A 27,255-nucleotide genomic window follows, 5' to 3' on the forward strand; every position below is an offset into this window, starting at 1 on the left:
CAGTTGTTTTGAAAGAACCATAAATCCAGAGAATGCTAGACTTTGATGACAAAATTTGCCCACGAAGAACCGCCGCTCCACCTTCCTGTTCAAGTGAGCACAGCACAACAAGGTGAGTTCAAAAATGTATTGTATGCTGCTGCATAAATGATGAAATATGCCAGGGAGATATGTATACTGTAGCTAAGAAAGTAATACTAAGTGTATGTTGTGTAGTAAGATGTTAGTAGCCCATGTGCCTCACCCTTATAATTTGGTCTACTTACCCCTCTTAATTTTGCCTACTGTTCTGACTTGGTGGTGCACATGTAGCTTATAGCCTGTTTTAGAGAAAGGTAATCATTGAATATTGTAAGAGCTTTCATTGTCTGCTAATATGCCCCTTTATTTATCTTATGGTTCTGAATTGGTGTACAGGGAGAACACTATAAGAATGGCACATATTCAGAATTCTGTCGCTGTACATTTCAAAAGTGCTAAACAAATAGTTATATTGACTACATCCATAATAGCTCACTCATTAATGTCTTAATCAGAATTCCGGATCGCCTCTTATCCGTTTGTCATCCCCTTATGCCATAGTAAGTACATCTCAATTGTCATTAGAAACCACATTTGTTTAAGCAAGTCAGCCATATCTGCTATGTTTTTTTAAAAGGCAGTAAAATAAGGCTGAATGAACTGTTTCGCTGCCAGACAAGGCTCCACTGATTGCCAGGTGTAGCAGTGGTAAGATGTTGGGACTGCTGTTGGGACAGCTTTATGTAGACTCTTTGGTATGTGAGTCACCATTTAACTCGGTCTGGTTTTCTCCCGCCCAATCTAGCTAATGTTCCTGTCAGTGGGCTAATCTAGCTAGCTCCCTGTCAACTCTCACCGTATTCATAGTTGGTTGGTCCTTGGTTTCATACTGTTTCTTTCCTACACCACTATTCATAGCTGGTTGGTTTAAATAAACATATTTATTTTCCATTCAGTACCTCCTTGGTTTTATACTGTTACCAACCCCTACACCAGTATTCATGGCTGGTTGGTTATACTGTTACTAACCCCTACACCAGTATTCATGGCTGTTTGGTTATACTGTTACTAACCCCTACACCAGTATTCATGGCTGGTTGGTTATACTGTTACTAAACCCTACACCAGTATTCAGAGCTGGTTGGTTATACTGTTACTAACCCCTACACCAGTATTCAGAGCTGGTTGGTTATACTGTTACTAACCCCTACACCAGTATTCATGGCTGGTTGGTTATACTGTTACTAACCCCTACACCACTATTCACGGCTGGTTGGTTATACTGTTACTAACCCCTACACCAGTATTCAGAGCTGGTTGGTTATACTGTTACTAACCCCTACACCAGTATTCAGAGCTGGTTGGTTATACTGTTACTAACCCCTACACCAGTATTCATGGCTGGTTGGTTATACTGTTACTAACCCCTACACCAGTATTCAGAGCTGGTTGGTTATACTGTTACTAACCCCTACACCAGTATTCATGGCTGGTTGGTTATACTGTTACTAACCCCTACACCACTATTCATGGCTGGTTGGTTATACTGTTACTAACCCCTACACCAGTATTCAGAGCTGGTTGGTTATACTGTTACTAACCCCTACACCAGTATTCATGGCTGGTTGGTTATACTGTTACTAACCCCTACACCAGTATTCAGAGCTGGTTGGTTATACTGTTACTAACCCCTACACCAGTATTCAGAGCTGGTTGGTTATACTGTTACTAACCCCAACACCAGTATTCAGAGCTGGTTGGTTATACTGTTACTAACCCCTACACCAGTATTCATGGCTCATTTTGGCCACTGATTACCCTTCTGTCACACACCCTTTGGTTTGTCCATTTTGGCCACTGATTACCCTTCTGTCACACACCCTTTGGTTTGCCCATTTTGGCCACTGATTACCCTTCTGTCACACACCCTTTGGTTTGTCCATTTTGGCCACTGATTACCCTTCTGTCACACACCCTTTGGTTTGTCCATTTTGGCCACTGATTACCCTTCTGTCACACACCCTTTGGTTTGTCCATTTTGGCCACTGATTACCCTTCTGTCACACACCCTTTGGTTTGTCCATTTTGGCCACTGATTACCCTTCTGTCACACACCCGTTGGTTTGCCCATTTTCATCTCACACATTTTTCATACGTTCTAATTTCAATAGTCAGGAAACCTAAAACGTACTCTGCCCATCCATGACAAATCACAACTACGTTTAAAAAGTCCCAAACATTTTATTAGCGTCATTTCATCTTCATACTAAAATTAACAATTCTTTACCATTATAATGGAGTATTTTCAATATACAAGTATCAATAAGCATGATTAAAAGATCACAATGGCTTTGTTATATGTCCGTGTTAAAGAATTTCCCATATCCTATTATATTAAAATATTTAATATATAGTGTCTGTATTTAAACAGTTTCAATAATAAAAAGTGAGTTCCCATACAAGGCAATAACAGTATTTAATCAGATCGGGAATCTCATAAATTAAACTAAAAACTAAAAAAAAGCTAGTTGTTTTGAATGTCCATGAGGAGAGGAGAATGGGTGAGTGATTCTTTGAAGGAAAGACCTGACCCAAGAGATGAGACGGCATTCCATTGCTTAGGGGCAATTCCAATTCCACAGTAACAGACATCATGCATAGAGTTATATGGTTTGTTTAACTTTGCAATCACTGGTTTTTGTTTGAAATACATTTTAAAGTGAAATATTTGAGTCTCAGTGGCACTGTTACCGTGGAATTCCCCTTAGTCAACAACATTCAAGGCAGGAAATTATAACGAGCTCTGTTCACCTTTAAAAACATCTACATTTCGGACTTTACATTAAATCTAGAGATTTGTTCGACACAATAATAACCAAACTTCTGTCCTTTACCACTAATTGGTAGATGACTATTGTCATCATCGTAGCTGAGATATATACTGTATTCTTATGCATAAGGGGACATCCAATAATAAACAGTCCGAGGTTAGACGATACTCCTTCAACATGGCCTTCAGCATGATACATATATTACTTTATTAACAAATACAACGGTGCTTTTTGAACAAGACTTCACATCCATAGCCAGAACGGTATCTGAAAAGATCTCTTAGAAAGCATAGTTCTATGAGAATAAACACTGATTTGCTCAATCACTGATGTACATAATATTGTGTCATGGATTCCCTGGTCTTGACAACATGTTCCAGCTGAAAACAAAAAGAGCCAAATCAGAATTAGCCAAGTTGCCTCTGTCCATGTCCTGCTCACCACATAAAGTTTGATCTGTTTGAAAGTCTGCAGATGGGGGGGGGGGCAATCTTTAAGAAAGGCAATGCTAGACACAAGAATAGTGCGCCATAACTGAAGATGCTGTGAGAGGCAGCTGTCCCTGACAGGTTCAATCTTCCCAACGTTCGTTCACACACAGATGCACATCCTGTCAGTGTTCCCAGGGCTGACTCCATACGCTGCGTTTACTTGGAGACTTGCTGTTGGACGTGGAGTAAAAACTCATAGTAAGACAGGGCCGACTCTGTCCGATCCTCAATCATGTTCTGCATAAAGCTGGCTTTCAGTGGGCTCTCATCCCTGGAAAGGAACAGGAAAGGGAAGTTTGGATCCACAACATTTACACAGTCTCTTGCAGAATTGAACTCAGTCGTTTGACAGGTCAGCAAAACTTGCTGTCAATGAGTTCAACCTGATCTTAATACTTCTCATTTAATTTTGGACTTCAAACTCAACCAAATGGCCCCCTATTCCCTAAACAGTGCACTACTTTTGTACCAGAGCTCTATGTGCCCTGGTAAAAAGTAATGAACTATTAAGGGAATAGGGGGCCATTTGGAATGCAGACATTGCCTCTGAACTCCCCCAGTGATCTCATCTAGTTACTACTGCCTACCTAATGACATGCAGGATGGGGAAAAAGGGCCTCTGTTCCCTCAGCCAGCCAACAAACGCTCTGGTTCTCTGGGACTCTGCAGTGTCCAACTCTGGGAGAAGGTTCTGGGAGATACAACACATAATAATATCTTTATGGTCTCCCTTTCAGGAAATGTGTTGTGCATCGCATTTTAAACAGCATTATAGTGCAATATATACACACACACAGTACAATAAAAGTCACAAACAAAAGATACAACCAACACATGTGAATTAAGTGGTATATGGCCAATACACCAGGGCTAAGGGCTGTTCTTAAACACGACGCACCGCAGAGTGCCTGGATACAGCCCGTAGCCGTGGAATATAGGCATTTTACAGCAAACCCAAGGTGCCTTATTGCTATTACATAAACTGGTTAACAATTTAATTGTAAAAAAAATGGTGTCATACCCATTGTATATGGTCTGACATACCATGGCTTTCAGCCAATTGGCATTCAGGGCTCGAACCACTGTGTATTATACTGTGTTATAAACAGAGGTCTTGGTGAGCGATACAGAACCTTGTCAGGAGCAGGGGAGCAGGGCTAAGAGAAACAGTTAAAGGGGGAGCAGGTGCTTAGGTTCCTTACCATGTTCTGAGGCACAGCAGCGTAGTCTGGGACCCCCAGGACTTGCGTGAGGAAGTTGGGGTTGCAGTTTCTTCCGATCCAGAGATAGATCACCTGTTGGGAGAATGGAGAAGTCAGTCACATTGTGTTCGTGTTATGCATCTGTGTGTTTGTTGAGAAGAATCCACTGTAGATGTGTTGTAAGTATCTATTTTATACGCCAAATGACAGAAGGATTCCTCAATAATCATGCAAATTAGCGCAAGCTAAAGCATGATGGTGAAATGCATCCGACTATTGAGGATGCAATGTGTCAATGCTGTCATTGTAGCTGTCCCTAATAAATTAAACACCACATGACCAAATGTATGTGGACACCTGCTCATCCAACATCTCATTCCAAAATCATGGGCATCAATATGGAGTTGGTCCCCCCTTTGCTACTATAACAGCCTGCACTCTTCTGGGAAGGCTTTTCACATGTAACATTGCGTAAGGGACTTGCTTCCATTCAGCCACAAGAGCATTAGTGAGGTAGGGCACTGATGTTGGGTGATTAGGCCTGGCTCACAAAGGTGTTCGATGGGGTTGAGGTCAGGGCTCTGTGCAGGCCAGTCAAGTTCTTCCACACAGATCAACAAACTATTTCTGTATGGACCTCGCTTTGCGCATGGGGGCATTGTCATGCTGAAAACAGAAAAAGGCCTTCCAAACTGTTGCCACAAAGTTGGAAACACAGAATCGCCTAGAATGTCATTGTATGTTGTAGCATTAAGATTTCCCTTCACTGGAACTAAGGGAGCCTAGTCCGAACCATAAAAAACAGCCCAGACAACTATTCCTCCTCCAAACGTTACAGTTGGCACTGTGCATTGGGCCATGTAGCATTCTTCTGGCATCTCCCAAACCCAGATTCGTCCGTCGGACTGCCAGATGGTGAACCGTGATTAATCACTCCAGAGAACACATTTCCACGGCTCCAGAGTGCAATGGTTGCAAGCTTTCTACCACTCCAGTCAAAGCTTGGCATTGCACGTTGATCTTAGGCTTGTGTGCGTCTACTCGGTCATGAAAACCCATTTCATGAAGCTCCCAACGCACAGTTCTTGTGCTGACATTGCTTCCAGAGGCAGTTTGAAACTCAGTAGTGAGTGTTGCAACTGAGGACAGATGATTTTTACACCCTATGCGCTTCAGCACCCGGCGGTCCTGTTCTTTGAGCGGCCTACCACAACGCGGCTGAGCAGTTGTTGCTCCACTTCACAATAATAGCACTTACAGTTGACTGGGGCAGCTCTAGCAGAGCAGGAATTTGACGAACTGACTTGTTGGAAAGGTGGCATCCTATGACTGTGCCACATTGAATGTCACTGAGCTCTTCAGTAAGGCCATTCTATTACCAATGTTTGTCTATGGATATTGTATTGGCTGTGTGCTCTATTTTATACACCTGTCAGAAACGGGTGTGGCTGAAATAGATTAATCCACTAATTTGAAAGGGGTGTCGACATACTTTTGCACATATGGTGTACATCATCATCATGCTACTAACCGAGCCAGCATCCATGAGGAAGGCCCCCTCTCTGCTCAGCTTCTCCACAGATAGCTGCTGGACTCTGGGCTGGGGGATGGCACGCTCACTGATGTTCAGGGCTCCCTGTGGAGGGGGTGGAAGGAGGTGGACGAAAAGAGAAGTTTAGTTAATAAAAGAGGAAAAGTGCAATATATCCACACGTCAGATGGAAGCCGAAGCATAGACCTGAATATCTGTTCTTTCTTTAAATGATCTGAGTGTATAAGAGGTGGTAAACTATAAAGTAGAGAAAAATATAGCTCTTCTCATTATCTATGCTCTGTTCCCCTAGCCCTCACCTCGTCAGTCAGGTCATCCACGCGGTACAGCGCTGGGTGGATCATCAGCATGACGTAGGCCAGGGGCTGGTACTTCAGCTGACACATGGCAAACACACGGTCGTCCAGCCTGGTGCTTGTACCGGTTCGGAAGGCTTTCTGTGGACCACAGAGAATAAAAACAACATATGAGCAAAGCAGCACAAAGGAGATCCGTAAGCCAATAAAGGTAGCTTGGTCAGTTTCTGACTGACTGGATTTCTTATGGTGTTTTAAAGCTGGTTTTTATGCTATGCTGTGTTGTAATTATAACTACAGGAATAGCCTCTCTTCAGTGAAAGTTGAAATCCCAATGGGAAGTAGGCTTCATCCCACATGGCACCCTATTCCTTATATTGCACACTACTTTTTACCAGAGCCCAATGGGCCCTGGTCAAAAGTAGTGCAGGGAACAGGGTGCCATATGGGATGAAGCTGTAGACTGCCAGGGTACTAGCCAGGGAGAGAGTGGGTGGGTAGTGTACCTGTTTGAGCAGGGCCAGGATGTAGAGGGGGAACAGCCTGAGGCAGGCGGGGGCCAGGAGGCCAGGCTGCTGGATAGTGAGCACAGAGGTACGGTAGGATGTCAGAGAGTCAATGGAAGCGTTGGTCATCGCGTCCCGGGCGTCACTCAAACTGGACGTCACCGAGCGATCCACAGCTAGAGGGGGAGGACACATCAGGAACAGGGTATTGAATTCAAAACTCTCAGCTACATTTTTACCTCAGGGATTGGGATTCACAAGTTACATGATTGTACAGTACAAGTTTATATATATATATATATATATATATATATATATATATATATATATATATATATATATATATATATATATATATATATATATATATATATATATATATATATATATATATATATATATATATATATGGGTAATATATCAGGATAAACCAGCAATAATAGTACCTTATATTACAGTAGTTTCTCTTTAAAACAGGTAACATTTGGATAGTCCATCTGTAGATGCTCTACACACCATCTACTAACCCCCATTCTAATCCTAAACTTAGCCCTTACCCTAACCCTTATTCTAAACTTAACCCTAACCTTAGCAAGCAGTTGCTTATCTGTAGAGCTTCTACAGATGGACTTTCCAGACCATCCAAATAATGTGACTGAATAACATGTAGAATAATATTTTATCAGTGACTGATACTAATAAAACCTCCAATACATTATAAGAAGATTAGTCTTCAGTCAGTTTGATTTAGCCACTTGGATTCCACAAAGGTCACAGTAACCAGGCAACCATCTGACATCACCATCTGTCCATGCAAATGAGGCAGCTATGGATGGCACTGTGTGGATGACAAGCGTGTTCTCACTATGAGACATTAAAGACCACAGGATGATGGGACAGTCTAAGGACTTCACCTGGTACTGACAGAAATAAACATGCCTTTAATAACTACACCAACACTGCGTCCCTGGAACTACCTACCCATGCTAGCCAGCAGACCAGTGATGGCCTGAACATCAGCCCCAGCAAAGATGTCTGACAGGGAGTTGACAACAGGCAAACACATGGTGTGGACTCGAATTCTTCTCTCTCCTGTAGAAACAACACCAAGCAAGAAATAAGTTATTATTTCAGCATTACAATTGGTATGCATCGGAAATATATTTGTCAAGAAAGGAAACAAAACAAAATTGCACTTCAGAAAGAAATAACATCTTTAAATTTCAGTATCCATTACAAAAAGTGTTCCATCTCACTTGTTCATGTTTACAAACAGTGAGGCTGAGTCCCAAATGGCACCCTATTCTCTATATAGTGCACTTTTTTTGACAAGAGCCTTTTGAGTCCTGGTAAAACGTAGTACACCATGTATGGAATAGGGTGCTATTTGGGACGCACCCAGTGAATCTAAACCAAGTAAATCCCACAGAAAAATAATGACAAAAGCTGTGTTCGAATACCCATACTAACATACTGTATACTACATACTTAATGAGAATATACACTACATACTATTAGTTCATTTTAGTTTACTGTATTCCAACGGAATCCTTTCAGTTGAGTGTACTTGCGCTTCGCCTGTCTACCGGAAGTCGATGCTGTTGCTATGCAACTTTCTGCTATGCAACTTCTTGCTAGCATAAATACTAGCTAGACATCTTACGGACTTCATTAACAATGTCCATTGAGAAAGCACAACAACTATACCACGTAACTAAGCTATGTATGACGTGAATAATCAAGTCAATAAAAGTTAGATAGCATATAGTTAATATACTGGCAAGTTCAATGTATTAGTAGCAAACCAAAGTTAGGTAGCTAGCCACCATACAAGCAACTGCTGTAATGATATGCTATGTGGTTCATAAGGTTAGCGTAGCTAACAAATTGTCAGACAACATGTAATGTAACTTATTTGAAAAGTCATTACTTTATTACATTGCTCAACATTTGTCATAATTAGTTAAATGGATGAATTTGTATCCGCTCTCGGACTTCGGCAGCATATCTCCTCCCCCATTTTCTTCAAATCTGAAAATGTGAAGCCACGCCCATTCTGAAGAATTGCATTATGGGCCCTAAAAGCACAGAATTAGTGTCCCACTTCTTGTATACTTTGAATTTTGGTGAATGTAGTACAACATCCAGGAACTTCTGGCATACTAACTATATTCATAGTATGAGCTATAAGCACACTACACACTCAAAATACGTCACAAATAGTATGGTTAGTGTGGTTAGTGTGAGTATTCTAACACAGCTTATCTTTTTATGGTAAAGCTCCCTACACCCCCATCACAGCAGCTCCAGACAGTGTACCTTTGCTGGATGTGTAGAGCAGCGCAGCCTGGAAGGAGACGGACTGCATGTCCACCAGGTTCTCCTCAATGGACATCTGCACAGCAAAGCCCGCGTCTGGGTTCACATTGGGCAGGGAGAGCAGATCCGTGGAGCGCACAAAGAAGTTCCCATGGAACGTGTGGATGGACAAACCTGCATGGAAGTTGAGGGGTCAGAGTTTTATATTTTCTTTTCACAATAATCAACATACAAAATAAATCATCCCTTTTTCAGGACCTGGTCTTTCAAAGATAATTTGCAAAAATCCAAATAACTTCACTGTAAAGGGTTTAAACACTGTTTCCCATGCTTGTTCAATGAACCATAAACAATGAATGTACATGCACCTGTGGAACGGTCGTTAAGACACTAACAGCTTAGACTGTAGGCAATTAAGGTGACAGTTATTAAAGCTTAGGACACTAAAGAGGTCTTTCTACTGACTCAGAAAAACACCAAAAGAAAGATGCCCAGGGTCCCTGATCATCTGCGTGAACGTGCCTTAGGCATGCTGCAAGGTGGCATGAGGCAGATGTGGCCAGGGCAATAAATTGCAATGTCCGTACTGTGAGACGCCACAGACAGCGCTACAGGGAGACAGGACAGAACACTGATCGTCCTCGCAGTGGCAGACCACGTGTAACGACACCTGCACAGGATCGGTACATCCGAACATCACACCTGCGGGACAGGTACAGGATGGCAACATCAACTGCCCGAGTTACACCAGGAACGCACACTCTCCATCAGTGCTCTTACTGTCCGCAATAGGCTGAGAAAGGCTGGACTGAGGGCTTGTAGGCCTGTTGTAAGGCTAGGACTGGCAAAAAGTGCACTTCACTGACGAGTCGCGGTTTTGTCTCACCAGGGGTGATGGTCGAATTCGCGTTTATCTCCAAAGGAATGAGCCTTACACAGAGGCCTATACTCTGGATGGGATCGATTTGGAGGTGGAAGGTCAATCATGGTTTTGGCCGATATGTCACAGCATCATCGGACTGAATTTGTTGTCATTGCAGGCAATCTCAAAGCTGTGCGTTACAGGGAAGACATCCTCCTCCCTCATGTGGTACCCTTCCTGCAGGCTCATCCTGACATGACCCTCCAGCATGACAATGCCACCAGCCATACTGCTCGTTCTGTGCATGATTTTCGTTCTGTGCATGATTTGAGTGTTCTGCCATGGCCAGCAAAGAGCCTGGATCTCAATCCCATTGAGCACGTCTGGGACCGGTTGGATCGGAGGGTGAGGGCTAGGGCCATTCCCCCCATAAATGTCCGGGAACTTGCAGGTGCCTTGGTGGAAGAGTGGGGTAACATCTCACAGCAAGTACTGGCAAATCTGGTGCAGTCCATGAGGAGGAGATGCCATGCAGTACTTAATGCAGCTGGTGGCCACACCAGATACTGACTGTTACTTTTGATTTTACACCCCTTTTTTCAGGGACACCGTATTCAATTTCTGTTAGTCACATGTCTGTGGAACTTGTTCAGTTCATGTCTCAGTTGTTGAATCTTATGTTCATACAAATATTTAAACATGTTAAGTTTGCTGAAAATAAACGCAGTTGACAGTGAGAGGACGTTTCTTTCTTTGCTAAATTTAGATATAGAAGTGGGTCTGAGAGATTTGAATTAAATACATTTAATCTGACAGTTTTTACTTCCAGATACTGAAATCAACTGGAGCACAGACAGACTCACAACCATAAGTTTACAGGGTTCACAGTATCCTTCAGTCAATTGTCATTGAGATTTCCTTCAACGAAAACTTTCCACTAGGACGTTATAGAATATAATGTCTGACATTTAAAGTGCTGCTGCTTCCATGTGAAATAACATAATGCAAGGCAATCAACATAGTGAGAAAATATTGAGTGATGACTTGTTACCTTTAGTGCAGCGGATCCTCATTACAGCCTCCAAGCCAATCTTCCTGGTGAGGTACCTCTTGAGATCCTTCTGGAAGCACTCAACCCCGGCTGGGTTGTGCTGCTGCTGGTATGAGGGGTAGTAGTACACACTTCCTGCTGAGTACCTGGATATGCAAGCTGAGAGAACGAGAGAGAAGATGAAGCAGAGATCACACATGAGTCCAACCAGAGTAAAATGTTCTATACGAAGGGCCTTGTGGCATTTGAATAAATGAACATTTAAAAAATGCAACATCTAACAATTTCAAAGGTTTTACTGAGTGAGACTTCATATAAGAAAATCTGTCAATTGAAATAAATTAATTAGGTCCTAATCTATGGATTTCACATGGCACCGGGAATACAGATATACACCTGTTGGTCACAGATCCCTTAAGAAAAACCAGTCAGTATCTGGTGTGACCACCATTTACCTCATGCAGCACAACTAATCACATTCGCATAGAGTTGATCAGGTTGTTGAATGTTGTCACACTCCTTTTCAATGCCTGTGCGAAGTTGCTGGATATTGGCAGGAACCTGAACACGTTGATGCAGAGCATCCCAAACGTGCTAAACTAAACGGGTGACATGTCTGGTGAGTATGCAGGCCATGGAATAACTGGGACATTTTCAGCTTCCATGAGGGTGGCGGATGAATGGCACAACAATAGGCCTCAAATCTTGTCATGGTATCTCTTTGCATTCAAATTTCCATCGATAAAATGCAAAGTGTGTTCTTTTTCCATAGCTTATGCCTGCCTATACCATAACTCTACAGGCAACACAGGGCACTCTGTTCACAATGTTGACATCAGCAAACCGCTTGCACACACACAACACCATCTGCCCGGTAGAGTTGAAACCGGGATTCATCCGTGAAGAGCAAACATCTCCAGCATGCCAGTGGCAATCAAAGGTGAGCATTTTTGCCCACTGAAGTCGGTTATGACGCCAAACCGCAGTCAGGTCAAGGACCCTGGTGAAGACGTCGAGAACACAGATGAGTTTCACTGCAGAAATGCTTTGGTTGTGCAAACCCAGTTTCATCAGCTATCTGAGTGGCTGGTCTCAGACAATCACGCAGGTGAAGAAGCCGGATGTGGAGGCCCTGGACTGGCGTGGTTACACGTGGTCTGTATGGCCAAATTCTCCAAAACGACATTTTAGGCGGCTTATGGTAGAGAAATTAACATGCAATTCTCTGGCAACAGCGCTGGTAGATATTCCTGCAGTGAGCATGCCAATTGCACGCTCCCTCAACTTGAAACATCTGTGCACTGTGTTGTGACAAAACTGCACATTTAGAGTGGCCTTTTATTGTCCCCCAGCACAAGGTGCACCTGTGTAATGATCATGTGGTTTAATTGGCTTCTTGATATACCACACCTGTCAGGTGGATGGATTATCTTGGCAAAGGAGAAATGCTCACCAACAGGGATATCAACAAATCTGTGCACAGAATTTGAGAGAAAAGCTTTGTGTATATGGAACATTTCTGGGATCTTTTATTTCAGCTCATAAAACATGGGATCGACACCGTAAAATGTTGCGTTTAGAATTTTGATCAAACATCAAAACATATGGAATCATGTCTTCACTATTATTCTACTATGTAGAAAATAGTAAAAATAAAGAAAAACCCTTAAGTAGGTATGTCCAAACTTTTGACTGGTACTGTATACAGCAACACAGACAGATAAAGAGCACTGCTGGCTGCTGAAATAAGGTGACTTTGTTAATAATAACACACTGAAGTTCAGATGTATCAGTCAGAAGGCACCACTCACCTAAAGAGGCCAGGTCACAGTACTGGGAGCTCAGTAGGAATAGGTCCACAGCCACCTGCTGTCCTGAACAGTCTAGGGCCAGCTTCTTATAGAAGTCTGTGGCAGGAGACAGGTTCGGGATTTCCTGGGGAATCACCATCACACAATGAGCACAACAAAACATTTCTAAATGAGAATATTAGGCATAAGAAATGTCTGAAACTATATATTGAGTATTGAGAAAGATATCAAGTTTCTACCGCCACTGCAGAACAGATGTGCACACTGCACTCCTCTCTTTACCAAGTAATTAAAAAGAAATGTACAGCAAATGGTACCCATTTCCTACACATGGGACCTAAAAAGTAGTTCACTATATAGGTAATAGGGTGCCATTTTGGATACAAAATACATAAACCAGTGAGATCCTGTCTCTCGCTAGTCCCGACCTTGGCTGAAGCTCTCTGGTTGGGGTCCTCTCTGGACTTGAGGGCCCCCACGCCCAGTTTGGGCAGCTGGGTCTGGAAGACGGACATGCGCCCCCCGGTGGGCGACAGCAGCTTGAAGGCTGCCTGCAGGGCCGGGCCCAGAGCAGACTGGGTCTCCATGGTCTTGCCAAACATCTGGGGCAAGCTCTTCAGCAGATCCTGCACCAGCTGTACGAATAAAAACAAATTTTTCAATAATGTTTTGAAATGCAAAACAGTGTAAAAGAGGTTCAGGCAAAAAAAAAGTTTGCCAATGTGTGTGTCTTGATGCATTTTCACAATGTTGCTGTGAATAGTTTTACAGATTGGACTTGTAACATTTTCATTTAACATTTTGTTGAGAGCCTGTCTCTGAGGAATCTGTACAGGAATAGTTTTAAGAGCTCCTTACCTCCTTGCATTCATTGAGGTTCACTAAAAGGCTGTCTGGTGTTGGTAAAAATATATCTGGAAGAAAGGAAAAAACAGCATAGAAGACCTTTAGACCACTGCAACCTCCTGAAATAAAGACTTTAAAAGTACAGCATCATTTATATTGCAGCCCTATCTATAGGGTGTTTTTCCATGTTGTCACAACCTTATACACTGATGAAGCCCGATTGGGTGAAGCACGTGTCACAAAATAACAAATACATTTTCCTTTCTTTCACTGCAAATAGTGAGTGTGGACCTTCCTCATTTTCCTAGGCATTTCTAGACAGTGAATTATTCTAATGACAAAGCTTGTAAGCACTTTCTGGTCTCTCACCTTCAATGTCCGAGACGATGAGCATCTGTGGTTGGGCCAGGCCTTCCTGGAGGTTGTAGAAGTGGATGGTGCTGTCAAAGGAGATGAAGCCAATCTTTGTCCTGGAGTCTCCAGGGAGCCTGGAACACACATGGTCAGTCAGCCGATACTCACAGGTCACAGTGATGTGTGGTCCGGTTCAGTTAATATTGACTTTCTTCTTCTTGCTCAATACTTCTGGAAGTTATTTTATTTCTGTGTCTGAATCACTTTTTGTTATTAATCTTAATGACAAAAATGTGTATATAGTCACATTAAAAACTCAAATAAACATTGTTTTAGGGCTATCTGATGCTAAACTGAAGTCTTTAAGCTACCTAGTATTGATCAGTACAGAATATGTTATTACATAGCTTAATAGGACAATACGTAATGAACCATCATATCAGGGCTGTGGACATTATCCCAGGAGTGTATTTAATCTGCATCCCAATGGCTTCCGGATGCCATTTGGGAAGCATCCTCAGTCTGTAACTGATGTACACATACGCGTTGATGTTCTCCAGCAGTGACTGACAGACCACATCTAGGTATCCCGTTTCCATGGCATTGTGGGATACATCCAGCACGAAGAGATAAACGGCAGGCTGGGGGGGTCTCAGCTGAGGATGACAGGTTTCACACCATCAATACAAACACACTGATACACCACACTCTCTTACCACATCCTAACAAAACATGCAAATGCTTCCTAGATAAACAACTCCAGGAAATCATAAACAACTCCATGGAGTCAGAAAGCCTGATGGAATCACTATGAACGTGGCAACAGTGGAACACTGCTCATTTCATCTGCATTTAAGTAGCATATAAAAGGGGAGAATGTAACCACTTACCACAGATTCAGGCAAAATAACATGCAATGCTTTAAATAGACAAATCTTAAAACTATATAATGTGTATTTACCATGTATTCTGAGGGTGCGATGAACTCGATGGTGGCGTTCTGGACCTCAGGTCTTTTGTGTGGCTCTCCGTATGATCTGGTGACTGGGTTGTACATGAATTCCTCTGGAACTGTACAACAAACATGGAGGTTGTCATCAGTCAGAAAAGAACAGGACTGTCCATCACTACTGTCATCAGGTGAATGAAATTCTGAACGTTTAGGTCAAAGCTATGTGCTGGAATATATTGGTAGAGCATGGGTGAAGTTAGGCCTTGGTGCGCAAGTGAATGTCCGCTTCAGACCAGCCTAACTTCTCACTTAAAACATGTGTTTGGAATGAACTTCAAATCGATGATACTCCCCCAGTTAACATACTGCTTGACTAGTTGGGCCCAAGCTTGCTGTACAACATTAAAACCTATTCAGTCTGTCTACAAACAGGCTCTCAAAAGAAGCCCAGTAGCCATCATCACTGTTACATCCCGAGAAAGCATGAGCTCCTGAGTTGGGAAAATCTTGTGCAATACACCGACGCATGTCTTGTATACAAGATCCTAAATGGCCCGACAGAAAACCCAAACATATGGTAGCAGATCCACAAGGTCTGCCATGAGAGGTGACTGTATAGTTCCCTTAAGGAAAAGCACCTTTACTAAATCCGCTTTCTCTGTGAGAGATTCCCATGTCTGGAATACACTGCCATCAGACACACAACTGCACCACCTATCACACTTTTCACAAGATGTATGAATACATGGCTAAAGGCCAATCAGATTTGTGAACATAATCCCTAGCTGTGTATTGCCGCTTTCCATGTTGTCTGTAGCTTGTGAGGTGTGGAAACACTGTTGCTTTTATGAATTTTGTCTTGGTGCTTTTTGTTCTATGTTGCTCTGTCTGTATGCTATGTCTTGCTTGTCCTATGTTGCTCTGCGTGTGCTCACTGCTCAACGATTGTCTATATTGTAATTGTTTTTAATAACCTGCCCAGGGACTGCGGTTGAAAATTAGCCGGCTGGCTAAAACCAGCACTTTTACTGAAACGTTGATTAATGTGCACTGTCCCTGTAAAAATAAAATAAACTTAAACATTGGATGTGGTCAAAAGTGGTGCTGAATATGGGGAATAGACAGGGTGTCATTTAAGAGGAGCTCGTGGCTGTGGTCCTTACCGTCGTTGACCCGGTAGCACAGGTTACACTTCCATCTCCTCTGGTCCAGGAAGGTCACGAAGGGGTTGATATACGTCCTGCAGGAGCGACACCGCACTATAGTGCTGGAGGTGACCACAGGCAGTTGCTGCAGTGTACAGACAAACCAAATCATAAAAATAAAAAAAAAGTACAATCGGATTGGTACATCATTTAAAAAAAAAGCTGTAACCATTGATTCTTGAAGAATAAAACTTAATACAGCTAGTTGCTGCAGTTGACAGAAAAATCAAACCCTTAGGACATGTTAGGTTATGACAATCGTCAATGTCAAGTTCCATACAAATGAAAAACATCAAATTACATTTAAAAGACATGATCATAGATGCGTAGATTAAATACAGTTATTCTAGGCTAAATGCATTCTTCTATCTTTTACCAGAAGAGGGAAGGGTTGAAGGAAGTCTGAGGGTTGGGAGATAGTGGGCAACATCTTACCGAGAGATCTTTGAAGGGGTGGAGCAGCAAGCCGAGTGGAAGCTTGGCTTTGTTTAACAGAGACTGGGTCTGGGGGATGTTGGTCAGGGTACTGCGGAAGACCCTGTAGAGAGATGAGGCAAGAGAAACAACAGGTCTGAACCAGTACATTTCACAGTAAAAGCACATTAACACTTTTGACAATATTCAACATTGTGGTGGGGATTGACGTTGAAAAACAGTGCCAGACAAACTATCACTCACTCTGGGTGACAGTTGATTTTCTGCAGGTCCTGGGGCAGGCAGGGTGTAGGAGGGGTGATGGGGCCCGGGGGGAGCAGGTTCCTCTCCTGCAGCAGGTTAACCACCCTCAGGGTCTCAGGGGTCTGGGACTGCAGACTCAAACCAGCCAGGGAGGGGCTCAGCTGGGCTGGACCGGCAGACGGCTGTGGAGGAAACATAGGACAGTACAATGGTGAGTACAATGAACAAAGGCCTGGTCAAAAGATGTGCACTATATGGAATACGGTGCCATTTGGGACGCAACACTGGTAAGTTTCAATATTTGAACAGTCTATCCATGTACCATTTCAACATTCAGAGTTCATTTTAAAATGTTTAAGTGTTCACGTGATCAGACAAGTGCTAAGCTCTGTATATAATAGAGAAAGTTGAGCGTTGTACTGTTAGTATGTCAGTCTTGGATTTGGTTTGAGAAAGCAGAGAGCAGTCTGGTGTTTTACCTGCTGGTATGACTGAGGTGCATGGCTGTAAGGCTGCGTCTGGGCCTGCATGGGGGAGGCGGAGGTGTTCTGGTACCCTGGGGGTAAAGAGGGGTAGGACAGACCCATGTGTCGAACAGGGGGGCCTGGCTGCTGGGGTGGGCCAGCTATAGGGACAAGCACCAAAACAGGCCTCATGTCAGTTCTGAGTGTTGCTAGCAGTAAATATAGGGTACTAAAATGTAATATTAGTCATTCATTTCTGATTAAACTATGGAGTAGTAGAGGACTTACCCATTTTAGGGCTTGTCTCCAAGTGATCAAAGCTGTTGGGAACTTGAGCGCCATTAGCAGGTGTGGGTATGTGTCCTGTTACAGAGCAAAGATTCCAGAGTCAGGATGAGTTTAGCTAGTTTTTTTTGGGGGGGGGGGGGGGGGGGTGTTGACAAAATGTTTTTGGAGAACTTCGTAATTTGCATAGATGTTTTTGTTTTATGTTTCAGGTCACTTTGTTTCATTGCCACATGAGAGGAAATTGCATCTTCAACGCACCTAATTTCAGTCACAATGAAAGACATTAAGACATAATTTAATGAAAAATCTGATACCCATGAGGTCTGTGCTGCCATCCTGTTAGAAGGTAACAGATTATTTTAGTACAATGGTTAAATTGGATTTTCATTGTGTTCAATGGTGTTATTTGCCCCCTAGTGGCGCTTTCTGGTACTTAGAAAGACGACGCAAACAGGAAGTACAGAATTAGTTTTGCACGCAAAGCAGCAGCTACAAACAACGCTACGGTGCAGGTCTTTCGGTTATTTCTTGTCACGCTTCAGCCTTGGAAATATTTGTTTGTAAGTTCAATTCAAGCATTTAGCTAATGATGATAATCTTGTTATTGATAGAGTTGCTTACATATCAATATTGGTTGCATTTACTCACAAATTGCAATGCCTTTAAATGTATGTCGTTAGCTGTATTACTTTGCTCGTGCGTCATGCAAACGAATTGTAAAATATACAATACTGTAGTTTTGTTACTGTTCCTAGTGTAATATGCTTTGTTATTCTACATAAATGTTTGTACATTAGAGTAATGAAAGGAGCCAATTACCATATGAGTAACAATTAGCTATATGGTTTGGCATCATGCCAGATGCATGGTACCTTAGCACGTGCTTTGTATTTATGCAACTTGAAATGTTTAATGTACAGCTACAGTATGTCGGTGTGAATTGAATACTAAAGTATATTCTTTTCTGTATTTTGCAGTTTCACAACAAACGTTTTCAATATATTCATTCAAGAAAAGTCACGCCTTGGGAGTTTTATTGAAGACTTAGTTGTTAGCTATCTGTCTAGTTTTGCATGGGAACGCAACTCAAGGACAGAATAAGGTCACTAAAATGTAATAATGGCAAAAACTAAGACAGTATTGAATGTAAACCCAGAATATCTGAAAGATCCATGGAGGTTCTCTAGGCCTTTTCTCTAAGAAACCATGCTAAAAATCTAATAGAGGACATCAAAAGTACACAGGGACCACACACATACAAGTACCACAACACTGATAGTGACTAAACCACACCTGGACACTCAATATCATTCTCCTGGTTGTCGTACTCAGTGTGGGCAGCATCATCACAAGCATCACTCCCACACTGAGCTGTCACGGTGGGAGGAAAGAGAAGGAAATGAGACCCCAAGGGTGGCTGCTGGAGATACTCAGATACAGCCCCCCCCTCACTAAAACTTCAATTTACAACAAATAAACTACAAATATATGTGGATGCTTCAAAGACCAAGGTAAACAACATATTATTAGATGAGAGGATAAAAACAAAAAGTCTCAGAGTAGGAGTGCTGATCTCGGATCAGGTTACCCTCTAATTCATTTTGTATTTTAAATCATAACTGAACATGGATCAGCACTCCTGCTCTGAGATGTAAGACTACGGTCCCTAAACTGATATTTACTTACCATCAGTCTTGGGGCCAAAGGGAAGGGGAGGGGTAGCATTGCCCATGGGGGGTGGAGTGGGTCTCATCGAGGGTGTGGGTCCTGTAGGTGGGTGGCCGTAAGGTGCTGTCATACCTGGCTGGTATGTGTGAGGAGCAGCCACAGGGTTCATTGGAGGAGGGGCAGAGCCTGGACAACCACAAGAACATATCATTCAGGATAATTTGCCATACATATTAAAATGTCTTATACAGTATCCTATCACAACCCTCAACACAAACCTTGGCCAATGTTAACATAGCAATTATATATTTACAGAAGTGGCTCCTACATAGTCTTGTGCTGCCAGCCCATGCATCACTGGCTTGGTCGAGGCTAACCTGTACATAGCCTAACCTAAGGCAATAAAACTGGCACCTATAGGCTGCATGATGATACCTGATGCATATCATGACAATGTAGCCTATGGCTGCATTTACACAGGCAGCCCAACTCTGATTTTCATTTCACAAGTCTTTTGACTCTGGAATTTTTTTGTTGATATGATTGGTCAAAAGACCAATTAGCCATAGAGAAATGGAGTATATCGTATATGGTATGGGGACTATCGTGCATAAGAGGAAACTAGGCCCCTCTGAGGAGAGTAACATTATATCCCTACACTGGAGGTGACGAGTCCCATGACAGCTGATGCTGGTGACCCAGAGCTAGCTAATGTCAATGAACCCCAGTAGCTACAGAGACTACACTGACTGGTGCATTTCAGACAAGAGTGAACCATTCTTCCAATAGCAAAAATCGGTCATTCAGATATTGTAAGTATGAATATACTGTCATCAAATCAATCAATGAAAATAGTCAACTGGCCAAATTGGAGTGAATCCTATTCAAAATCAGTCATCAAGGAGTCATCCTTGATGCCTAACGTGATATTTCTTACACCACATTGTTACATAATGCGATAATTGTCATTCACGAATCACCGATGTCTTCTGAACACATAACAGCCACACACCATAAATACCACTAGTGGTGTAGGTGAGTCCTGAGTAAGTGACTAAACTGCCTATCTGAACCCAGGAAATGACGCTTACCCAGACTTGCACTGCCTCTACGCACATTCACAAGACTATATACGCACACACACACTGAAACGCTCTCACACACACAGGTTTGCAAAGGGAAGGTGAATTACTAGAAACTTCACCCAATTTTTTAACCAGAATTTTATGTAATCTAAATCAGAATTATCCGATATTTACAGACATCTAATTATCTCAGGTTCTCTGTGTGGGCTCATCACATAAAAATATATGAAATAATTCAATAAGATGGTTTTCAATTTAGTGATTACTATTAGTGTTTAAAATGAGGGTTTCAGCATGATTCTATATAGCGCAGACATATTTTACTATGTTAATGTGTCTTTGTTTTGGCGGCAAACTGTTGTCAGTTGTGAAATAAGTCAATAGCTAGAAGGGTTGCAGAGTTCATTGAAAATAATGCCATTGCTGATTAGATGTTTTTTTCATTAATTAGGCTATTTTCTCTATCTACTAGAAACTCATGAACAGACACAGATATAAAAAAGGAACACTATAAATTAATATTTATTTTCAGCTATTCCAGTATAAATGACCAAAATGTACCGAAGAACAGGCGCACACACCCCTGCTGCTACTCTGTTCTTAATCTTATTACTACTACATATCCTGATGCCTAGTCACTTTACCCTGCCTTCATGTCCATATCTACCTCAAATACCTTATTACCCTGTTCATTTAATTCCTTGTTTTAATACTTGTATTTTGTATTATATGTTTGTTTAACTGCATCGTTGGTAAAGGTTTGTAATCAATAATTTCATGGTAATGTCTACACCTGTGGTATTCAGCGCATGCGGCAATACAATCTGTTTTTGATTCGATATTGGTGATGGATTTGAATATCACCAGAGGATACTGGAACTCTCCATCGGTCCCTGGACAACTTTTCAAGAGTGTCTGCCAAGAAGATATGTGCAGCCAATTGGATCTGTGTATGTGTGTGTGTCAGCAGGGGGCAATGTCCACTTCCAACATCAGCTTGCTAGAACACTTCTGGCGCTTCCCTGTGACATCATAGTGACCTGTTGTTACTGTTGTTAATCCTGATATGAAGTATCACTACACAGTCAAACCACCAGTCAATGTCATAACATCATAATGCCTAAATGTTTTTCAACCAAGTGTTTTTCATCGTAGGAAGTCAAACTGCGGTAGCATATGTAACAGTGTGTTAATCACAGAGCCCTTCTGCACTGAGTTTTACCTGGCTGGGTGGATCTGTGCAGGGAGGTAGGAGGCAAGGGAGGACCCGAGGGTTGCATGGCGTTGTGGTAGACAGGAGAAGGAGCAGCGCTGTACCCCGCCGAGGGGGCCTGGAGTGGTGCCAAGTTAGGCGAGGAGGTCACGTGATTATCCACAAACGCGAGGGGAGGAGTGGCCATAGGAGGCGGCGCCCCCATTGGTGGAGGAGCTCCCATCAGTGGAAGGGCCCCATACTGCCAGGCTGGGGGGTGCTGGTAGTAGCTGTTAGCAGACACAGGTAGAGCAGGGGTGGCCTGCGCTGGGGGCATCCTGAGGCCTGGGCAAGGGCTGGTGGACTGAGGGGGCGTCATGGGGTGGGGAGGTCCCATAGGAGGCCTGTTTAACCTGGGCTGACCTGGGGAGGCCTGGTAAGAGCTGACTGGTGGGATGGGCTGGCAGGGCCCAGAGTTATAGAGTCCAGGGCCAGGCGGCATGGGGCCCTTGGCTTGCATTGGGTTGTATGGAGGCTGGTGGGCCATGTTGTAACCCGGTCCTGGTGGCTGCAGCACTACTTGATTCTGTAAGGGACCTGGAAGACAGGATCATGACAGATTAGACTACAGGCCAGAATTTGACATAAAATACAGCAACACACCGACATCCCATGTGAATATCCCATGACTAGTCTGCATTTCAAAGGCCTAAAGAGTAATAGCTGACTGCCTCATTTGCCTGCCAGTTAATAAAAAAGATGAGAAAATGTTTCATTACTAGATGTAGAACTGCCTGGCAGTATTGATTGACTAGTCCTACAACAGTTTGTGGCTCTGAAGAAGGATTTGGGCTAGATAACTTGAGTAGCAAAAACATCAGGCTAAATGCAATAGGGCTGGGAATTGCCAGGGACCTCCCAATACAATATTTTCACGATACTTTAGGTGCCAATACGATATGTATTGCGATTCTCACGATTCTATATGTATTGTGATACGATACTGTGATTTCATTGCGTTTCGATGTCCAAACAATATGCTCACCATATGTCTGATGTAGAGGGACAAGAGAGCCATGAGAAAACAAGTTTAGATCAGTCACAGAAATAAGTGCTGAAAACAAATTGGCTCCCCATGTCAAAAGATGGAGAATATGCTATAAAGGACAAATACTGGAGTTTGTGCAGGTACAGCAAGCTTGCCCAAAATAATATTGCGATATTGTAAAAACTATAATTGATTTAAATATATTGTCAAAAATAATATCCCGATATGTAACTATTGATTTACCCCCCCCCCATCACTAAATAGCAGTGAGGGAAATTGGGATGAAAATACAGACAAAGTCTCCAAAATAAGGCAAACGATATGTGGACAGACTGACACAGCAATCACATTTCTCAAGTCTAATCTCCTGGACGACACTCCTGTACTGACAGTGAGTGTAAATAGAGGATCTGAACAAATGATACCAGACACAAAAACAGAACAGAAATAGAGCTTTTCCAATCAAATACTCCTCCTAACCTTGAAGATTGTTAGGTAGAAACAGGGTTTACTATAATTAAATAGTCATGACTGACTGGCGGCAACAGCGTGCTACATGTCCAACAAGTCTTGAGCTACATTACAAGCCAGGATAAACAGGTGGGATTAGAAAACAACTCCTCAATGGTGAAGATTAACACCCATAATCCCTGTCTTTCCGGGCAGCGCCAGTGAAATCGCCAACATTAAGCTGCCTGCTGGCCACAGTGATTGTGTTGAAGGCTTCCCTCCAATCACAGTGAACCTGGCCTATGCCGAGTACACATGCTCAGCCAATTAGAGGCAAGTATAAGAGTCAAACATGGAGACAAAATCTTAGCACAACTGTACAACAAACAGGTCACTGATAAAATATGCAATCGTTTCGATAAGTGCACTGTTTAGGCCTAAAGTAAATTAAGTAGGATGAATTCACCCTAGATTAAATCCACTTTGGTCAGAATGATCAGAGTTCAAAAACCTGTTGGAGTAGAGACTTTTTATTGCCTCGATTACAGAGATTAGGAAAATATGAAGCTTAATCATAAATCATCAATAGCCAAACCCAACAGCATAAAGAACATGTCCTGCTCTAATCGAAACACTCTCTGGTTATCTATAGACAAAGAATGAGTACTACTGGTTCTGTACAAATAACACAGTTTGACAGTTAGTGTTTAATTCAGTCCAGTTGGATGGTTAACGTTCCCTCCAGAGATTATTGATATGAAACAGTTTTCAAACTGTACACACAGTCAAAAGTTTATATACACATACTCATTCAAGGGTTCGTCTCTATTTTGACTTGTGTGTACTACATTATTTTTTACATTGTAGAATAGTGATGACATCAAATCTATGAAATAACACATATGGAATAATGTAGTAAGAAAAGAAAGTGTTAAACAAATCAATATATCTTATATTCTTCAAAGGAGCCACCCTTTGCATTGACAACTTTGCACACTCTTGGCATTCTCTCAAGCAGCTTCACCTGGAATGCTTTTCCAACCGTCTTAAAGGAGTTCCCACATACGCTGAACACTTGTTGGGTGCTTTTCCTTCACTCTGCAGTCCAACTCATCCCAAACCATCTCAAATTGGGTTGCGATGATTGTGGGGGCCAGGTCATCTGATGCAGCACTCCATCACTCTCCTTCTTGGTAAAATAGCCCTTATACAGCCTGGAGGTACGTTGGGTCATTGCCCTGTTGAAAAATAAATGATAGTCCCACTAAGCACCAACCAGATGGGATGGTGTATCGCTGCAGAATGCTGTGGTAGCCATGTTGGTTAAGTGTGCCTTGAATCCTAAATAAATCACTGACCGTGTCACCACCAAAGCACCTCCACATACACCACCTCCACCACGTTGGGAACCTCAAATGCAGAGATCATCCGCTCACCTACTCCACGTCTCTCAAAGACGCAGCGGTTGGAACCACAAATTTGCTCTCAGCAGACCAGAGTACAGATTTCCACCAGTCTAATGTCCATTGCTCGTGTTTCTTGGCCCAAGCAAGTCTCTTCTTATTATTGGTGTCTTTTAGTAGTGGTTTCTTTGCAGCAATTCCACCATGAAGGCCTGATTCATGCAGTCTCCTCTGAACAGTTGATGCTGAGAAGTGTCTTGCTACTTGAACTCTGTGAAGCATTTATTTTGGCTGCAATCTGAGGTGCAGTTAACTAATGAACTTATCCTCTGTAGCAAAGGTAACTCTGGATCTTCCTTTCCTGTGGCGTTCCTCTTGAGAGCCAGTTTCATCATATCGTTTGATGGTTTTTGCAACTGCACTCGAAGAAACTTTCAAAGTTCTTGAAATGTTCCAGATTGACTGACCTTCATGTCTTAAAGAAATGATGGACTGTTGTTTCTCTTTGCTTATTTGAGCTGTTCTTGCCATAATATGGACTTGGTGTTTTACCAAATAGGGCTATCTTCTGTATACCAACCCTACCTTGTCACAACTGATTGGCTCAAACACAATGAGGAAAGAAATTCCACAAATGAACTTAAGGCATACCTGCTAATTGAAATGCATTCCAGGTGACTACATCATTAAGCTGGTTGAGAGAATGCCAAGTGTGGGCAAAGCTGTCATCAAGGCAAAAAGTGGCTGCTGATGAATCTCAAATATAAAAAATATTTTTATTTGTTTAACACTTTTTGGTTACTACATGATTCCATGTGTTATTTCATAGTTTTGATGTCTTCACTATTATTCTACAATGTGGAAAGTAGTAAAAAAAATAAAGAGGACACACTTACTCATTCCAGGGGTTCAAACTTTTGACTGGTACTGTATGTATGCATGTACTTTACATATCATTCAGGGAGAGAAATGCCAGACAAAAAGTATATTTATACTACTGAATTTAAAAATAAAATAATGTAATGCAACTAAAACGGATCGTCCCAATGTGCCACATGTACACAGAGGTAGAGCACAAAAAAAAGCGCTGTGGTACGTCATTCACTTCTGAGTAGATGTTGCAAAGCATAATAGGATTATAACTATAATTTTACATTTTATGTGACACCAGCCAAGTGATTCGAAAAAGGCAACGAAGTACGCAACAAAGTCACGCGACACTTACACAAAGAACCTCAACAAATGAGAGTAAAGTTTAGCCCTAAACAAAGACTAAATCAACTAGAGGATGACAGTTTATCAGTCGACAGGGTATCAATCAAATGACAAAACTCAAATTATATAGCTAATATTTTTGGTCAATTACCCAAATATAAGATCCACGTACGAGTCAACTAGTTATAGCTAACTACAGTAGAAAATTGGCTATCTCAACTGACAACTTGTAGCATCATCATGACCCAAACTATCAGTCTCTCCCCTGAACTTGATCTTCAATTGAGTTGACTAACGTCATTCACGGTAGCACTAGTCGCTAGCTAACGTTAATTATCAGTTAGACTAGAGACTGACACAAATTGCAGCTATAACTAAGTGTAGATAGCTAGATACGCGAGTACATTTGTCAACGACTCTAGCTAAAACAGAGTATCCTAGCTAGCTAAAAGTTAGGTATCAATCAAAGCGATCACTTATATCCAAATTGCTAACTTAACATGAACAATGTTAATTTCAAACTGTAGTCTTGATAAGAGTAAATTAGTCCACCACTAACATTAGCCATCTTTTAGGTTAGCATTATTAGCAAGGCAGCAAGCTAATGTAGTTAGCTAGCCAGCTTGCTAACCAGCCAAATCAGATTAGGATAAAGTAAAAGCCTATCTTGTTCACGCGCTAGTTACTAAACCGTTGTGATTAGGTAATGTTAGCTAGCTAATATTAGTGCGAAATTGCTCACCATTTGCGTATGGCTGTCCTCCTGGTCCATTCTGAAAGTTGAACCCCGTACTGGACATCTTGAAATAGACACCGACCGTAATCAAATGTAAAAGCTTCGTTGGCGAATAGTTAGCTGCGTCTTACTTAGCTAACCAGCTAAGATAGCTGTTTAGCTAGCAATGGGATATGTTTGTTTAACGGAGCGTCTTTCAGGTTGAAAAAAAAATGGGGGAAAAAAAGTGAATTAGTCGACTCGTTAGCTATCACAGACCATGGTTAGGACCGTTCCCCGTCCAACTACGGGTGTAGGCCTTGTCAATAAAATCGTGTGAGACTGTCCTTTCCGTAATATCTGTGTTCCTTCACTCTTCTTGGGATTCCCCACCCAGCACGAACAACGTAAAACCTCTTCAAGCATGCGCAGTTGGTACACGTGGCACTTCCTGTGCATAGGTGGATTTCTACAGTACTGGAAACACTCGCAATGTTGTACTGTCTTCGCTTCCTCTGTTTGATTAAAAACATGTAGGATTGGTTAAATAAATGGTGTCAGACTGTGTATTACAAATACAATTAGTTTATATAAAACCAGACTAATGGTTAACTTTTTAATTAATTCGTTTCTCCAGGGTTTCTCCTGGAGTTGAAGACTCTGGACTGGTAGGAGAAACATGTTCAGAAACATGTTCAGTAGAAACATGTTCAGATCAGAAATATAGACATACCAAACTGCCTTGTTATC

General features: G+C 42.2%; 1 protein-coding gene across 2 annotated transcripts; it reads right to left on the reverse strand.

The window, feature by feature from the left end:
- Nucleotides 1–2,242: 2,242 nt before the first annotated feature.
- Nucleotides 2,243–26,963, reverse strand: LOC109872485 (protein transport protein Sec24A-like). Of its 2 annotated transcripts, XM_020463736.2 has the most exons (24): nucleotides 26,533–26,963; nucleotides 21,705–22,271; nucleotides 19,416–19,583; nucleotides 19,023–19,100; nucleotides 17,730–17,804; nucleotides 17,457–17,602; nucleotides 16,978–17,159; nucleotides 16,735–16,837; nucleotides 16,258–16,384; nucleotides 15,104–15,213; nucleotides 14,686–14,798; nucleotides 14,158–14,276; nucleotides 13,801–13,856; nucleotides 13,371–13,577; nucleotides 12,943–13,066; nucleotides 11,132–11,290; nucleotides 9,219–9,392; nucleotides 7,881–7,991; nucleotides 6,900–7,075; nucleotides 6,397–6,534; nucleotides 6,077–6,181; nucleotides 4,546–4,638; nucleotides 3,931–4,034; nucleotides 2,243–3,614 (listed from the first exon to the last, which is right to left on the reverse strand). In XM_020463736.2, the coding sequence occupies exons 1-24, from the start codon at nucleotides 26,588–26,590 to the stop codon at nucleotides 3,500–3,502; spliced, it is 3,408 nt and encodes a 1,135-aa protein (XP_020319325.2). In that variant the 5' UTR covers nucleotides 26,591–26,963; the 3' UTR covers nucleotides 2,243–3,499. The 2 variants fall into 2 exon arrangements, with proteins under 2 accessions (XP_020319325.2, XP_031664087.1); XM_031808227.1 differs by lacking the exon at nucleotides 19,023–19,100.
- Nucleotides 26,964–27,255: the final 292 nt, after the last annotated feature.

The sequence above is a fragment of the Oncorhynchus kisutch genome, linkage group LG28 (assembly GCF_002021735.2).
Source record: "Oncorhynchus kisutch isolate 150728-3 linkage group LG28, Okis_V2, whole genome shotgun sequence".
Taxonomy (NCBI): domain Eukaryota; kingdom Metazoa; phylum Chordata; class Actinopteri; order Salmoniformes; family Salmonidae; genus Oncorhynchus; species Oncorhynchus kisutch.

What these genes read in the sequence shown, in the direction of transcription:
- LOC109872485 (XM_020463736.2), bottom strand. Translation starts at nt 26,590, where the DNA reads ATGTCCAGTACGGGGTTCAACTTTCAGAATGGACCAGGAGGACAGCCA. An exon ending in ACCAGAGAGCTTCAGCCAAG is followed by an intron (nt 13,067 to 13,370) that starts GTCGGGACTAGC and finishes GTGATTCCCCAG; the next exon opens with GAAATCCCGAACCTGTCTCC. An exon ending in TGGATGACCTGACTGACGAG is followed by an intron (nt 6,182 to 6,396) that starts GTGAGGGCTAGG and finishes CCCCCTCCACAG; the next exon opens with GGAGCCCTGAACATCAGTGA.